General features: G+C 53.5%; 4 protein-coding genes across 4 annotated transcripts; 1 reads left to right on the forward strand and 3 right to left on the reverse strand.

Annotated features, from left to right (window-relative positions):
- Window positions 1-403: 403 nt before the first annotated feature.
- Window positions 404-2,143, reverse strand: AYO20_08179 (hypothetical protein; the record flags this gene model as incomplete). Its single annotated transcript, XM_022646460.1, has 2 exons — window positions 404-601; window positions 695-2,143. The coding sequence occupies 2 exons, from the start codon at window positions 2,141-2,143 to the stop codon at window positions 404-406; spliced, it is 1,647 nt and encodes a 548-aa protein (XP_022497583.1).
- A 782-nt stretch (window positions 2,144-2,925) lies between these two features.
- AYO20_08180 (hypothetical protein) lies at window positions 2,926-3,726 on the forward strand (the record flags this gene model as incomplete). The annotated part of the gene is made up of 1 exon (XM_022646461.1): window positions 2,926-3,726. One exon carries the CDS (start codon window positions 2,926-2,928, stop codon window positions 3,724-3,726), a length of 801 nt encoding a protein of 266 aa, XP_022497584.1.
- A 975-nt stretch (window positions 3,727-4,701) lies between these two features.
- On the reverse strand, window positions 4,702-8,781 carry AYO20_08181 (hypothetical protein; the record flags this gene model as incomplete). Its single annotated transcript, XM_022646462.1, has 1 exon — window positions 4,702-8,781. One exon carries the CDS (start codon window positions 8,779-8,781, stop codon window positions 4,702-4,704), a length of 4,080 nt encoding a protein of 1,359 aa, XP_022497585.1.
- Window positions 8,782-9,315: 534 nt separating this feature from the next.
- Window positions 9,316-14,756, reverse strand: AYO20_08182 (hypothetical protein; the record flags this gene model as incomplete). Its single annotated transcript, XM_022646463.1, has 6 exons — window positions 9,316-9,946; window positions 9,999-11,091; window positions 11,146-11,382; window positions 11,431-11,533; window positions 13,083-13,235; window positions 13,284-14,756. The coding sequence occupies 6 exons, from the start codon at window positions 14,754-14,756 to the stop codon at window positions 9,316-9,318; spliced, it is 3,690 nt and encodes a 1,229-aa protein (XP_022497586.1).
- Between the last annotated feature and the right edge of the window lie 206 nt (window positions 14,757-14,962).

Here is a 14,962-nt window from a genome sequence, read left to right on the forward strand (position 1 = left end):
TTAGGAAGAGCGCCGAAATTGACGGTGTTGTGGAAAAGGAATGGGCCTGTCGTATATGCTGTACCGAGTATAGGAGAACAAATTCTACTTAGGCAGGACTGATCATCGGCTTATCCGAGCAGCCGGGAAACAAACCGTTGAGTTCTTCGACTGTCAAATCATGTTTACCCTACGCGTCGTTTGGAGCCGTCAGCTCTTTGTACTTAAGGTACGGTATATAGGAGAAACGTCCGTAACATCGTGTATCATTGCCGCACGTTGCACGTCGCACGTCGCACTACAGCACCGATGAACGCTTATTCTCGAAAACAGCATCTCTTCTAGCCTTTCTGCCCTCTTGCCTCGGTTATCCGCACCTCGCCCTCGCCCTCGCCCTCGTGCTGTCTGTCGTGCACCGGCCAGTCTACAGAAGCACAATGCCGATGCCGCCCCTCTTGCTCTCGTCGGGCATATTCTTCGCGTTGATGCCGCCGTTGATGGGCTTGGTGCGCCAGTTGTACAGGTAGTGGTGCAGCTGGCCGTCGCCGGCGCCGAACTTCAACTGTTCCAGGAACAGGGGGTTGTCGTGCAGCGTGAGGGCGTTGAAGACGTCGAATTTCGCCTGACCACGCGTTAGTATTGAATGTACTACTGGGGAAAAGAGGGTGGTTTTGTGAAAGCAAAGCAGAGAGCGTGAGGGAACAAGAAAACGTACCTTCTTTCCCTCAATCAGCAGGTCCTGGCCCAGCTGCAACAGTCTCTCCTTCAACCCTTTCTCCTTGGGATTGAACGCCTGGTCGGTCGCGTAGTAGTAGAGATAGGCAGCTCGGATTTTGTCGTGCTTCTTGCTCATCTCACCAATCACGCTGCTTTCCAGGCAGTAGAAGCTCCCAAAGTCGGTGATCTTGCCGTCCTTGCCTTCAACCACAAACGACCACACGACCTGATTCTCCGGCTTCTCTCGATTGAGGAACCAATGGACTATCTCGGCCCTCGTGAACAACTGGGCGAGCTCGAACCGTTCGAGGTACCGCGACAGCAAGTCGTGGACGGCGTCGACGTCTTTCTCCTCCATCTTCCGCCACCCTGGCGTGTTGGTGGTGGGGGGTAATTGGTTTCGAGCAATCATCTTCGCTTGTGTCATGTTGGGCGGCAGAGGCGAGAAACCGACTTCGTACAGCTTCAACCAGTCGAGGCTTCTGTGGAAGTACCTGCAGCTCCCTACTGGTGTAGGTAAGACGACGCCGCCGGTGTAGATTGCCTGGTAAACGCCCTCCAAGTGACAGCGGCGCGTGACTTCTTTGATGAGCACTGGCGCCAGTCTTCTCGATCTCAGCTTCTTGTGGACACACATGAAGTTGATTTCCACCACGTCGAGGACATTTTGCCGTATGCGCAACTTGATCGGGATGCCAAAGATGGTCGCGACTAGAAGTCGGCTGGGACCCTTTGCTCGGACGCCAACGTGCCAACTCTTCTTCCAGCCAGGCGACTTCAGAGCCCAATCTAGAAAGACGGCGGAATAGTTGAAGCGAAACATGGCATGGTCGTCCTCGACGTAGTGTAACGAAAGAAGCTTGTAGACCTCTTTGATTTCCTCGTCGTTGGTCAAGTCGAGTTCCACCCACTCGTAACCTTCGGGCAGAGGTGCGGCCGTCTTGGGCACCAGTTCCGGGATAACCTCTTTGATCGGGCCATCTGGTTTATCCTCCTCTGCCTTTTCGTCGAAGCGCGGCACCGGCTGGGTTGCCCAGAATTTGTAAGACGCCATGTCCTTTTGATTTTTCCCCGTCAACGCAAGTCCACTCAGAAGTTGTGAGACGTCCATCTTTTTGAGCAGTTCGTTTGCTTTCTCTGGTGAAAGTCCCGCAAGCTCGCCTTTCAGGGCAGGGTTCATGTCAAGGAGAGTCTTTAGCGAGTCGCCGGTCAAGCTGGACGCAGGTTTGGAGGGGTCTGTAGGTTCTTCGGGGGACTTTTTGCCGGTGATGGCAGAGACGAGTTTGGTTTTCTTGGACTTCTTCTTTTTCTTCTTCGCCTTTCCAGAGGACGTTTCCGTCGCATCGTGAGTGCCTTCTGTGGCTTCGTCCTGGTGCTGTTCTTCCGCGTCGGACTCTGATTCCAGTTGCTCCTCGAGCGGAGCGCCCACCGGGTGAGATTCGGCCATCGAAGCGGTGGTCAAGAGAGGGATCGTGGGAGACGGGATCGAAGTGTAGCACAGGTTAGGGGGTTGGATGACAGGAGATAAAACAGAGACAATCTCAAAACTCTGAGATGTCACGACAAGTCACCAGAACTACAGAAGTGCAAGCAAAGGCACACGAACATCCTTCGAACCAACTCCGCAGGTCGCCAACTTTTGAGTTGCCCGATGCAGCTTGGCGCTCAGCCTTGTAAGGTCGGCCGCAGCACCGAGTAACACCATGGAGGGGCAGCACATTACGCGAGGCCAGCTGGCACCTACAAGAGCAGAGGGGTTCTTCGAGATGGGACTTAGTAGCACCCTAACCAGCAATGGACAGACTCGTACTCGTAGACTCTTGTTTCAGTTTTGGGCATTGGTGCCGTGTTCGAGAGCCAGTAATGGCCGCATGCCTCGGGCATCAAACATTAGGTACATACCTGCTCGTATGGAGGCGTCAGGTACCGGGAACTTTGCCAACAAGAGTCCAGGCTGTTGATAGGCGAGCCACGCTGTTCTCCTCCAAGTGCTTTGGTTCACCGCCCAGCCGCCCCTCAAATCATCCCGCCTGCCCCGCCCACAGCTTGCGTGCCTAGCCTTTCCCCAAGGCCTCTTCCCCAGATTCTTTCTTAGCCTTATCAAACGTTCTCGTCTCGCCGTCTCTTGCTCGTTTCACGAGTTCGCAAAAAATCTCCAAGCCAAACATCATAGCAGAGTCGTTGATTTCGCCATCAACCGCACCTCAGTCGTTGTCTATGGATTCAGACATGGCAGACGCCGCACCACAATATGCCCAGCCTCGACCATGCATTTCCGGCTCCGAGCACATCCTCGAGCCGCCCTCTTCCTTGACGACGCCTCACCGTTCGATCTTTGGGTCGGGGTTCCGGACACGACGTCAGATTCTGACGGACCAGAAAGCCGCGGCCGACAGAGAATTCGACGACTGGTGTCGGCAGGAGGAAGCCGCGGGGCCCCGACCGTCCCAACCGGACCCTTACGACCCGTTCTTCATCCCAGACTCGATCCTGCTGTACGGGCCCGTCTCTCCACAGAGGAAGAGCAGACTCCTCCAGCTCCCGCACGAGCTTCTCACCGACATCTTCAAGAGGGTCAAGATCCCTCACTTCCAGGTCTCGCTCGCCCTGACGTGCAAGACCATGGCGCGCGTGGCCGCCCAGCGGGGCATCTTCTCCCCCTGGCGCGGCTACCGCGACAAGGACGGCCTCTTCCGTCTCCTCGAGCGGAGGAACAACTTCATCCCCCCGCACCTGAAGCTGTGTCGCGCCTGTTTCCGCTTCCTGCCCTGGAGCGGCGGCGACTACTGGGACAGGCAGATGTCGTCGGGCGTCTTTGACCGGTCCAACCTGAACTGGTACGACATCCTCATGTGGTTTTATAATCGCGTCGCCTTTCAGTATCGATGTCCCTGGTGTTGCGTGTTCCAGTACACGAGCTACGCCAGTCAGGGGCTCTATGAACGACGCAGGGCGAATGGGCCACTCGGCCTCCTCGACACCCGCGAACGCGTTTGTCCCGACTTGAACAGGCGGATGGATAAACCGTGACCTTCGAACTCGCCTCCGCATCTAACAACGCTGTATGTGCGAAACACCGATATACAGTGCGACACAAAACGCTAGAGCAAAAAAGAATTTGCTCGAGCTCGACACTCGTGTATAGAGCTCGAATACAAGGTCGACCGCGGACCCACTGAAACGCACCAAGACACCCAAGACTCAGACGACGGTAGCGGCGACAGCAACAACCAGAAATACTCTCACCAATCCTTCGCCCCGTTTGTTGCCGGAATGGTTTGGCTCCTTCTTCTTCCGCACCGACCACGCAACCACGTCAAAAGTACACGCCGCAACACCACTTCCCAGCTTCCAAAATCTATCAGAGACTCTGGGGGCCGAACGAAGCATGACGCAGGACGAGAGAATGTGCTCCCCAGAGACATATCATGCCAGAGACTGGCTTTGCTTTCTTGTAAAACCCATCAAATTGAACTCTGAGAAGCAATGGTAGTGGGAAGACACTGTCACTGTCCCTCTGTGTGCCCTGTCACCCCGTCACAGCTAAAAAAAAAAAAAAGCGAGGGCGAGGCCACAGGCACATCTGGCGAACGAATCTCGGAGCATAGTAATCTTTCAGAAATGATACGTACCTACCTCATCAGGCTAGCTAGGAAAGGGCCCGATGCGAGTGGATTTTATGAACGTGTTGGAGAGGCATACAAGTACATACAGACATAGTCGTACTCGACTGGAGGTTGCACAGGCCGTAATGAGAAATGTCTATAGCAAAGGTTTGACAAAAAGCAGAATTAAAACCGGTAGCTCGTTCTCATTGTGGGGTTCTCAGCGTTCTGAATGTTTCAATTCGTATTTTCGTCTAGATCGTGGATTCACGTAAGACGTACTGTGCAGAGCCAATTCTCCTATTCCGCATCCATTGACAGACACGGGATAGATACATGTATGTATATGCTCAGCTCAAATGACACGGATGCAGGACGTAGCCGGGCATATAAAAGCTCCCTATTCCCCTTCCCCATCTTCACCTACTCTCTTCCTCGAGCCCTTCTTACTCGCCTTTGATCGTGGCCTTGTGACATCTTGTGATGTTCCCTTGGTCTTTGACTTGGATCTCGACTTCGAGGCCGCAGGGCGCTTCGTCGAGGCTTCGTCACCCGCAAAGTCTCCGTCATCGTCGATATCTCCATCCATAACCAGGTTGGGCGAGGAGTCAGCAGTATTGTCGTTCGTGCCAGGCTGATGTTCGACTTCCTCGATACCTTGGATCTCGCCGAGTCCGTCAAGAACCTCAATCTCGTCCTCATTTTCGCTCTGTTCCTCGTCCTCATCCCCTTCGTCAGCCCGTCGTTTCCGCCGTTTCTCGGCCTCTCCCCTGAGCCTTTTATACGCATTTCTCATCCGGCCGGATTCCTTGCCCGTGCGATTTCTGGGCGCCATCGCTTCCGCTTGCGCTCGAGCCTGCCCAATACCCTCGCCGCCGACAGCAAGTGCCTTGCCATGTGTTCCTGGGTTTCCATTGATGCCCCGTCCGCCGACACCAACCGTTCCCGAGAAAAACCGGGTGATGTTGCTCTGCGTGCCCTCCACTTCTCGCCGATTCATATCCCGAATGACCGGGACTAGAACTTCGTCAGTCCTCTCCTGCGACCACCCGATCGTCGCCATCAGGAAGCCTCGTAATTTGTCTAAATCCGGCACCCCCCATTGAAACGGTTCCGGGTTTGAGTCGACCTCCGGATTGAGGTATGCGTCATCAACCCTTAAGTCTGGGAATCCTGTTGGCAGAAACAGTCGTTTCTGTACCGTCTTGCGGAATTTTCGGCGAAAAGGGGTAGTCAGTTGGTTTTCCAGATCCTGGGGTCTGCCAAGTTGGATCTTCTCACACCACGCCTTGAATTCTTCTAGATTCTCGAAATCGGTGAGAATCTCTAGCGCAGTCACAGGCCCAACTCCAGGGACTCCCTCGGTGTAATCACTGCCCAATAGATGCGCGAACCTGATCAATCTCCGCCTGTCCAGCAAGAATTCCTTTTCAAGATCTGAGGAGAGGTAGCACTCGACGTATTTCGCCGCGTTGAACATGTTCTTGTATATCCTGGTTCCTCCAAAGAGAAAGATATCTGAGTCGTCTGTGACAATTCCATCCACCAGGCCCAAGCGGACAAGTTCGGCACACTGCGCTTCAGCCTCCATTGGGGCGGTGATGTACGGCAGGCCAAACAATCTCAGCAGTGCTTGACATTCTTGGATCATTGTCTGGGTGACTTCGTCGGCATCTCGACGGTCGCGTTTCTGTTGGGACCGCAAGGCTTTGAGTTCGGCATCGAAATCGCGCATAGCTTGCTCAGTCGAGGGACCTTTGGCATGATTGAGGGCGGATGTGAACCGGGTGTGTTCTTCAGCCTCTTCGGCCAGTTGGCGCATCAATTCTTCCTCCGAGGCAGAGAGATAATCGAATTCCTCTTCTTCGACTTGTGCCACGTCTGGAATTTCCGTGATGCCCGATTCTGCAACAGGGTGTTGTTCGCTCAGTCCTGAAAGCCGCACTGGGAAATCATTTGTCGACATTTGCCCTTGATTTGATGCAACTGCGGGCTCCATTTCGACATCCTCAAATTCCTCACCTTCGTCTTCATCTTGGGCGGCAGTTGCGGTGTCGCGTTGACGCGGGGAAGGCTCCTCTTCGACAGTACCGAGCGATCCTGGACTCGCTGGTTGTACAGGCTGCTCATTGTCCGACTCACTCCATTCGACTGCCTCAAAATCACTTTCATCGACCGCGACATGTTCAGTACCAGGTACCTGAGGCAAATACTGAGGAACAGTAGACGGTTGAGGCGGTGATGCTTGTATCTCTTCAGCTATCTCGCCCATCGTTGGTGGTGGCTCCTCCTCGGGTTGGTTTTCGGCTGCAATTTGTCGTCCAAGCTCGTATCGCTTCTCGCGCTCTTTGTCTCTTCTCCGTCTTTCGAGATCTTCAACCTCTTGAACCACAGCAATTTCAGGTTCGCTGGGAGGGACAAGCTCGTGGACAGGTTCCTGAGATGGTTGGGTCAACAGAGGAGCTTGCTCCTGAACCGTTTCCTCTTCAAGATCAATTGGCAGTTGACTTCTGCCTTCGTCATCTTCAGCCTCCAGGTCGATCACTTCATTGGTGTCGTGGCGTCGTATGGTTTCCCATGGATCCGCATTTCCTTCTTTGTGCACATCATATGGATCTTCTGTAGCTGTAGTCTTCGATTTCATATCCTTGACGTTTGGAGTGGCATTGAACCATTCCGGCAATGGCTGAGGAGGCCTCTCCTTACGAAATGCATCTTCTCCGAGATCTCGATCGAATCCGCCTGATAGATCTTCCTCGATTTTCTTGGATTTCTTCTTCCCCAGCAGTGATTGTCCGAGGTTGAGGGACTCAAAGGGCAATGGGCCGTCGAATTTCGGCACGGCAGTGCTTGTGACCTTTGACGACGTCGGACTCCGGTCTCTCACATTCGTTTTGGGCTTGAGTTTAGATCGCCTTGACTCTGCGAGGGCAGCTTGTAGGTCGAATCCATCCTCCTCTGCAGACTCCTCGGCGGGTACTTCTGGTGCCGCTTCAGCCATCCATCCTCCGCCACCTCGCTCGTCATCAGTTGGCTCCTCCAAGGACATGGCTATGGCGCGTTGTAGATCCTCGTCATGCTCCTCTGGCTCAGGATATAGGGGCAAGACATCCTCAAACAAATCGTCCTCGTCTTCGGGTCCTGTTTTGTCCTCTGGGACAAATAGCGACTCCTCGGCCGTTTCCATGGGGGTGTCCCGAACGGTAGAATGGGAAGGTCGCGTAATCTTCGGAGCAGCTTGAGTAGCGTTTGAGGCGACCTTCCTTGCTTCATATACTGCTTTCCTCTTTCTTGCAATCTCTTCTGCCACCTCATCATAGGACATGTCATAATCAACGCCAGCTTTCCTCTTCCGAGCCCATGACTTTGGGAGCCGGTTCAGGCCTTCAATCGCGACATCTTCGAACTCATCCTGATCCGAGTCTGCAGAGAAAGCAATTTCAGACTTTCCCTCATCTTCCAGATCGATTGCATTCTCCTTCTCGGTACCCTGTCTGTTCGACACTACGCCCAGCGCCCATCCCCCCTCCACCCCTTCATTCTTCACCAGAATATATTCTTTCCCCTTCTCACCAGCAATCCTGCCACCGCCCTCTCTCAAAAAGTCTCCTTCAACCATACCGTTCAAGTGCATGAGCCGTTGCGTCAACTCGTTTCTCTCTTTGACTCTCTCGATCTGAAACTTCGAGAAAGCCATGCGGTCGGGAAACATGCCATCGAGCTGCTCTTTGGAGTAGCCCATCCTCAGCCTCGATCTCAACCTCGCGGCATTCAGGATGTTGTACCTGTCTCCTGCTGGGAGGGAGAGGAAGAAAGGGCTCTCAAAATCAATCTTGCTGAAATCGTAGAGGTTGATATCCTCGCCCGAATGAAATTGTCGCGCGTACTCTTCCAACTCGGCCTGAGACATGATCCGCGGGTCGTTCGGCGCACCCATCTCTTCAAGGCTCACATCCAAGTCGGGCAAATGGTACTGGTCTTTCTTCCTGAATTTTTCGCCTCGACCAGCCGAGCGTTCTTGCTTCGTCATGCCCAGCTCTTCAACGTACACCAAGTCTTGGTCCGCCGGTAACTCCTCTTCGGGTGTTTTCTCTCTGTCCGCTCTCCGCCTCTTTTCTTCTTCCTCGGCCGCCCGAGCAACCTGCACGGCGAGCAACTTTCCCGCCGTCCTCGCCGCATCCTCTCGTCTACCCTCCCGTCTTCTCTTTCTCTTCCGGATGGTCTCTCGCTTCAGGACCGGTGCCCCGCCATCAAACACAAACACGGGCTTGATGCCAAAGTAGAGCAGTTTGCATATGCGGCGGAAGAAGCCGACGACGTGGCTGTTGCGTAGGGCATTGCCCTCTTTGTCCCGCACCGCTTTGAGGAATTGGTAGATCCAGATGGAGGCATCGACGGCCAGGCGTTTGCGATTCAGCGAGGCGAGTTGGGTTGGACGGGCGGTGGGGGCAACCACGGTCCACAGCCCAGTAACACCCATGATTTAATGGTCGAGGTCAATGAGGAAAGGGTGATAAAACCGTGCGCCCGCGACTCCGCTCTTGACGCTCTGCCGTCCGGAGTCTGGAGAAGGACTCTATTGCCACCATTGCTGCAGCGTCGCGGCAGCAGGTGTGATGGAAAGTGGGAAATGCTGCTGAAAAACGATGATGTATTCTGCGGTGCGGTGCCTGAGTCACGCGATAATGACGCGAACTCACATGCCTAGCCCCTCACCGCGTTCTACAGGTCAAGGCAAAATGAACTAGCACTGGATTACAAGATAGCACTGATAATGAGGGGACTGTGTAGTGAATCCTTGATCACAATCATGTTGTACTAAATTCTGCCGCCCGTCAAGGCCCATTCTACCAAATTCCCACCCTTTGCAACGAAAGGGGCGCCTCCCAGCGGCATGTACCGAGTACTTGACGCCGTGCTAGACCATAAGGGGGCATCACAATCAGCCCCATGGAATAATGATCAAGTAAAATCCCCAACACAAAAGAAAAAAGAGTAATCGAGACCAGGCGACTTAGTTGCCTTCTTCCTTGGCATTCTCAGTCGAGCCTGACGGACCAACAAGAGTGGGAGCAATCCTTCTCCTCTTCGACTTGGTTTCCTCCTTTTCGCTTTCGCTTGTTGCGCCGTCCCTCTTACCCAAAACAGAACCACTAATAGAGCTTGTTGCAGAATGCTGACCACCATGAACACTTGCAGGAGTCTGAGGCGGCGTTGTCATCGGTGGAATAGCTATCGGAGGACCGGAATTGGAGGCGGTCACCAGGGGCACATGTCCCAAGGTAGGGGTGGCATTATTTGGGAGACCCGAAGTTTGGACCGACGTCATTGTAGCTATTGATGACTGCGAATTGGATCTCGTCGGACTCCCAGGACGGAGTACAAATGGGGCTGGTGAAGGATGTGATGGTGGTACAGGAACAGGAGATGCTTTTGTCAGCGAAGGTGAAGCCGCAGCGGTAGGTGTTGGAACAGGTGTTGAATTTGAAGAAGATGTTGGTAAAGGTATCGAGGTTGTAACAACCGGATGGCTATATGTTGGATGGGGCCCGGTGTAGACCTGGCCCAATTCACCCGGTGCGAACGCCAAAGTAGAGCAAAAGCCATCCGTAGAGGACATCAGTAGTGTAAGACCGTCATTTGACCTGCGTCACCTTGTCAATAGTATTCTTACGTCGAGAGCTTTCCAAGACGTACCAGGTCAAATCTGAGAAAGTGGCGTAGTGTAGATTGCTCACGACACAAATAGGGGTGGTTTGTTGGGTGTCGTAAACAAACACTGCGTCTTGCGTTGCCACGGCGTAGATCATTCGATACGGCAGGGAGAAGGCCGGAGTGGGTGCAGGGCTGGCAGGCTCACCATCGATCGATGGTTTCGGTGAAGGGGCAGACATCGAATCAGGACCAGGAGTAGAAGCCGACAAAGGTGGAGGCTCCATGATCGTTGATGAGCTCTGTGGGACTATAGGATCCGGCAGGAGAGGTATCTCTTCGCTCGCCGACGAGGTGTCGATTGTGATGTGATTTGTGGGTTTCGGGGTGGAGCGCAAGGTATACAGGATAGGAGAGCATTTGACCGCCACGGACGGCTTCTTGTGCCCAGGAAGGTGGGCTACTGGAGGCTTGTTGAAGCCAGCTCTTGTGTAGATGTAGACGGTATTTGTCACATCATCCGTGGTCTTCATTGGATCAGACGCCGTTGGAAAGCTGGTCCTATAGTGTCCAGCAGGTGTAAACAACAGGCTGCCGTCTGGTGAGAACGTAAGGCGACGGAAGAAAGAGGTCATGGTTTCGTTGTGGTAGATATTCGTGTTCTTTACGGCTAGACCCATGGCTGCACTGAGACTCGGAGACGAAATCTCTGGTCTCACGGCTGGGAGCGGTAGCGAAGGTGCCGGTGAAGCAGATCGTCGGAACGAAGGCGACGAGCCGAAAGATGACCGCCGGCTTGATGTTAGGAGAGGAGGGTCCATAGGTAGAGGGGTTGTCAGAGGGGTTCCAGGGTTGGAGGGCGCAGGAGACGCAATGGCAAGGTTGTTGGCACTGGAGTTCGAGGCACGGTGCGTCAACTCTGCTGGTGCCGGGCTGTTGGACGATATCCGTCGCCCGGGGAGATCCATCTTGTTGAACTTGCCGTGGGTGGACAGTGTGGGCGTGCCATCTTTGAGCTTGAGAGCATAGATGTGGACCGATCGGTCTGATGACTGAGTCGCAACGAACTCGTTGAGGGGATCCCAAGCCACGCCTTGCACGAAATGACTGTGTTCTGCGATTTGCCGGATCATGGTTCCTTGGGCAAAGTCAGCAGTGTCATGCTGTGAGAGACATCAACTTTCACACATACCGGTATGCGCATTGAAAATCCTCGCCGTGTTGTCGACCCCACCGGTAATGAAATATTGGCCGTCTGGCGACCATGCCAGATCGTAGATTTCCGCTCCGGTGGAAGTCCTGCACATATGTTTGATCCTCCATGTTTCCTTGTCATCGGCATGTTCATCGGTCAAGGTGGCCATGGAAGATTCGGAGGGCACCCATAGCAGGACGTTGCCGTCATCGCCGGCTGAAGCCAGCATTTCACCTGCTTTCCGTCAGCAAACAGTGTACAAGCCAGTATCAAAGTACAAACCCTTGGGACAGAACCGGACGACATTGACGGGTTGAGTGTGCCTGGTGAGGGTTGACAGGTATGTTACTTTTCTCTCCTCGCCTTGAGCTTCAATGCTCCATAACTATTTCTTCCGTATCAGCAGATTGTACCGAAGAGAGGAGCGAACAGGAGGGATTTTGTACCCGGACATTGTTATCACTGTTCTGGTCAGCAAAACTGTAGGATACGTCGTAACGGGAGAACTCACTTTCCAGCCGTAGCTAGCCTCCCTTTACCATGAGGATCGAAATGGACCGAATAGATCGGCTGGCTCTCATGGTGCCACTGAATGAGAAGCGGTCCGGCTTTCATGACGGCATTGGAGAGCGGCCTCGAAGGCCACTTGATGGAAGTTCAAAATGGCAGGTTGAAGTTGTGGTGAACTGAGCCGTGGAATATGTAGCCGGTTCTTGTTGGCGCTCGTGTACAGGTAAGATGCGGTGGGTAAACGGCAGGCGGCAGAGGAGCTTTCGTTTGCGTTCTTTGAGGCGGAGATCAACAACCGGACCCCAGCAGAAAGTGCTTGCTGAGTCAAATCGTGTAATGAAGTGGATGAGAGAATACTTTTCTCCTTCTCTAAGTATCGGGACAGAGGTTGAAACAAGGGCTATTGGTCGTCTGAGTAGCAACGGGCGCAGTTCAACTACTCCTAGTCGAGAGACAAAGAGATGGGCCGCATGCCTCGTCGTGGAGGGTTGCCAATGTGCTCCGCAGCCAGATTGGAATTGGGCGGCTTCAAAGGTGGAGAAGAGGTCCAGCCCTGATCTTCCAACACTACGAGTACCTCGAATTGTTGCTTCACAGCTGCTATAGGCTCGCATTCAGCTACCTCTTGTTGCCTTGCTGCGGGCTACTCCCTCCCACACGAAAAAAATCCTGGACCTTGAAAGTTTGACGCGCCCGTGTCTCTCTCATCACCCACGTCTGGATGCCTGGCGCGTCTGACCACATCAACCTGGCCATTCACCCATTCAACCCTGGGGCCAAACTCGAAGTGAGCGCCATCCTTTTCAACGTGAAACATTTCAATTCTGGTGGGATTGGTGAAATTCTATTGCATCCCCCCAATAGCATTAGGTCATCACTCGACATAGACTTCTTTGCTCCTAGAGCTCCAAATACCAGCTGCCTGACCTTCTCGGGGGCCATGCCCTCCGAGTTCCAGTAGTACATTCCCAGCAAGACCACCAAATCTCTGCTCCTTTCCTTCGACTCGACTGATATCGACCGAATTCCAAATTGTTGTACGAAAACCGATGCGCTTTTCCGAAGACGTAGCTTCCTGAAGCTGCCTGTGTCTCTTTGTGTCGGATTAACCCAGTTGCGCCAACCGACGCCGATTGAACTAGAATCAGTCGAGACGGTACGAGGCCATGACGGCAAGACCTCCCAGACCTTGCGGCCAACCAAGATCCGGGTCATAGACTTGGTACGTTGCCCACTGTCTGTGTAAGAACGTGACAAGACCGACGCTGCCGGAAATACAGGTCATGAGAAACGCAGGAATGACTGAAAATGTTTTCTTTATTTCGATGTCGTGACCCCTTAAAAGCTCTGAGCCGACACTTGTGCTGGCTGAAATGGTTATTAGCTTCCGCTGTAAGGGGTGAACAAAAGCCTGGAACACGCACCGGACTGTTGAGCATATTCTGGCGGGCATTTCTGCCCTTCTTGATATGACTCTTAAGCGCACTCGAATCCAGCGGCTTCAGCAATTCGAAGCTGCAAAGCAAATTGCTGGACACCGACATCACAGCACCCCAGTTGTCGAACTCACCGCAGTACTGGAGAAAGAGTCAGCAATAGTTTCTGCATAGGAACGCTGCACTTACATTGGGCGCAGAGAAGACCGTGACGAGCAAGCGGTCGTTGAAAAATTCATATCCATCTTCGACAACCATGTGGGCTCGGCAGACCAGGTCGAAGTCGTGGCGTGCCAGGAAGTCGACGATGACCTTTTTGCCAAAGCAATAACTGACACCCCGTTCATTCGACTCCCAATCCTGATCCATGTCCGCTGGGTCACTCCACAACAGATCATTCAGCAGCCCATAATCAGGAACGTCTGTCGGTCGTGCAATCTGTCGGATATCATCCATATGAGACAGAGACGGGGACAGGCCGCCATGGACACAGAAGATCTTGTCGGCCACAATCGCAGCAATGGGCAGACAGTTGAAGGTGTCAATGAACGTTTTCCAGATCTTGATGTTGCACCTTCGCTTGCATTCGTCGTAAAAACCATAAACTCGAGTGACGTTAGCACACTCGTGGTTACCTCGAAGGATGAAAAAGTTCTCTGGATATTTCAACTTGTAGCAAAACAAGAGTAGAATTGTCTCAAGGGACTGTTTTCCCCGGTCGACATAGTCGCCCAGGAAAAGATAGTTTGCGTTTGGGGGGAATCCGCACATTTCGAAAAGTCGGATCAGGTCATTGTACTGGCCGTGAATATCCCCCACAATTTTGACCGGTGCCGTGAGCTCCAGCAGTGCTGGCTGAGAGAGGAGCACCTCCCGTACGGCGGTGCAGATTGCCGTAATCTCGGCGTTCTTAAGGCATACAGCTTTCGTTACCTTGGTGGTGTAACCAGCATCCAGGAGACGAGAGATCATGTCGTCCAAATCCATGTCATTCACTTCGCTCATGCCCATACCACCTCCTGGAGAAGCACCTGGCAACTCTGCCAGCTTGGCCCGCAGTGAGGCCTTGGTCTCTGGAGCTCGCGGGTTGATCTGGTTCTCCCGCTTGACCAAGATCGAATCCCCCGCCTTTTGCGTAGATGAGTGGACATGAGCCTGATGAGGAGCTTCCTCAGACACTGCGCCTACCTCTCCAGTCCTCTGAGCACGATCCACCGACTTGTGACCCTTGCCTACAGATTTGGACTGGGTTGGTGACGGTGGTCTTGCAGGAGTGTTGGCACCTGGCGATGGAGCATCATCGTCGTCGTTGGGCGACGTAGGAGACTCTACCAGAGGGTTTGTTGTGATCTTCTCTCTCGGTGCTCGAGAAGAGCCCGAACGGCCACTGGCAATAGAACTGGCGTCAGCCTTGTCGTTGTTTGGGACTTCCGACCCCGCAAGGGTGGAGCCCGACGCCCTGGGGCTGTCGTTGGTCTTGTCATCTCCCGAGCTCTTTATTTTGCTTCGAATGGACGATCGGATGGATCGCGAGGAACTCTCCCTCGTGTCGGATTTGGATATGGAGGGATACTGTTGTAATGTATCCGGCAGATTAGAGGAGGAGCCGCTCTTCAGTGGCGTTCTAGTTCCATCGCTGCTCTTTGACTGTTGTTGGCCCATTGAATTCTCGGCCTGGCAAAGATATAGCTGATCGCGGGAGAAGAGGTCGGGGTTTGAGAAACGAGCGGGTCAAGGAGGTTTGAGGAGTGAGATAAGCAGCCGCTTTGAGGAATGCGTTTTGGCGACTTTACTCAAGGGCACTGTGAAAGGAGCACACTGGAAGTATGCTCAAACAAAATCCACCTTCAAGTTCTGGGGCGCGATGT

Source organism: Fonsecaea nubica (genome assembly GCF_001646965.1).
Source record: "Fonsecaea nubica strain CBS 269.64 chromosome Unknown Scaff62, whole genome shotgun sequence".
NCBI classification, from domain to species: domain Eukaryota; kingdom Fungi; phylum Ascomycota; class Eurotiomycetes; order Chaetothyriales; family Herpotrichiellaceae; genus Fonsecaea; species Fonsecaea nubica.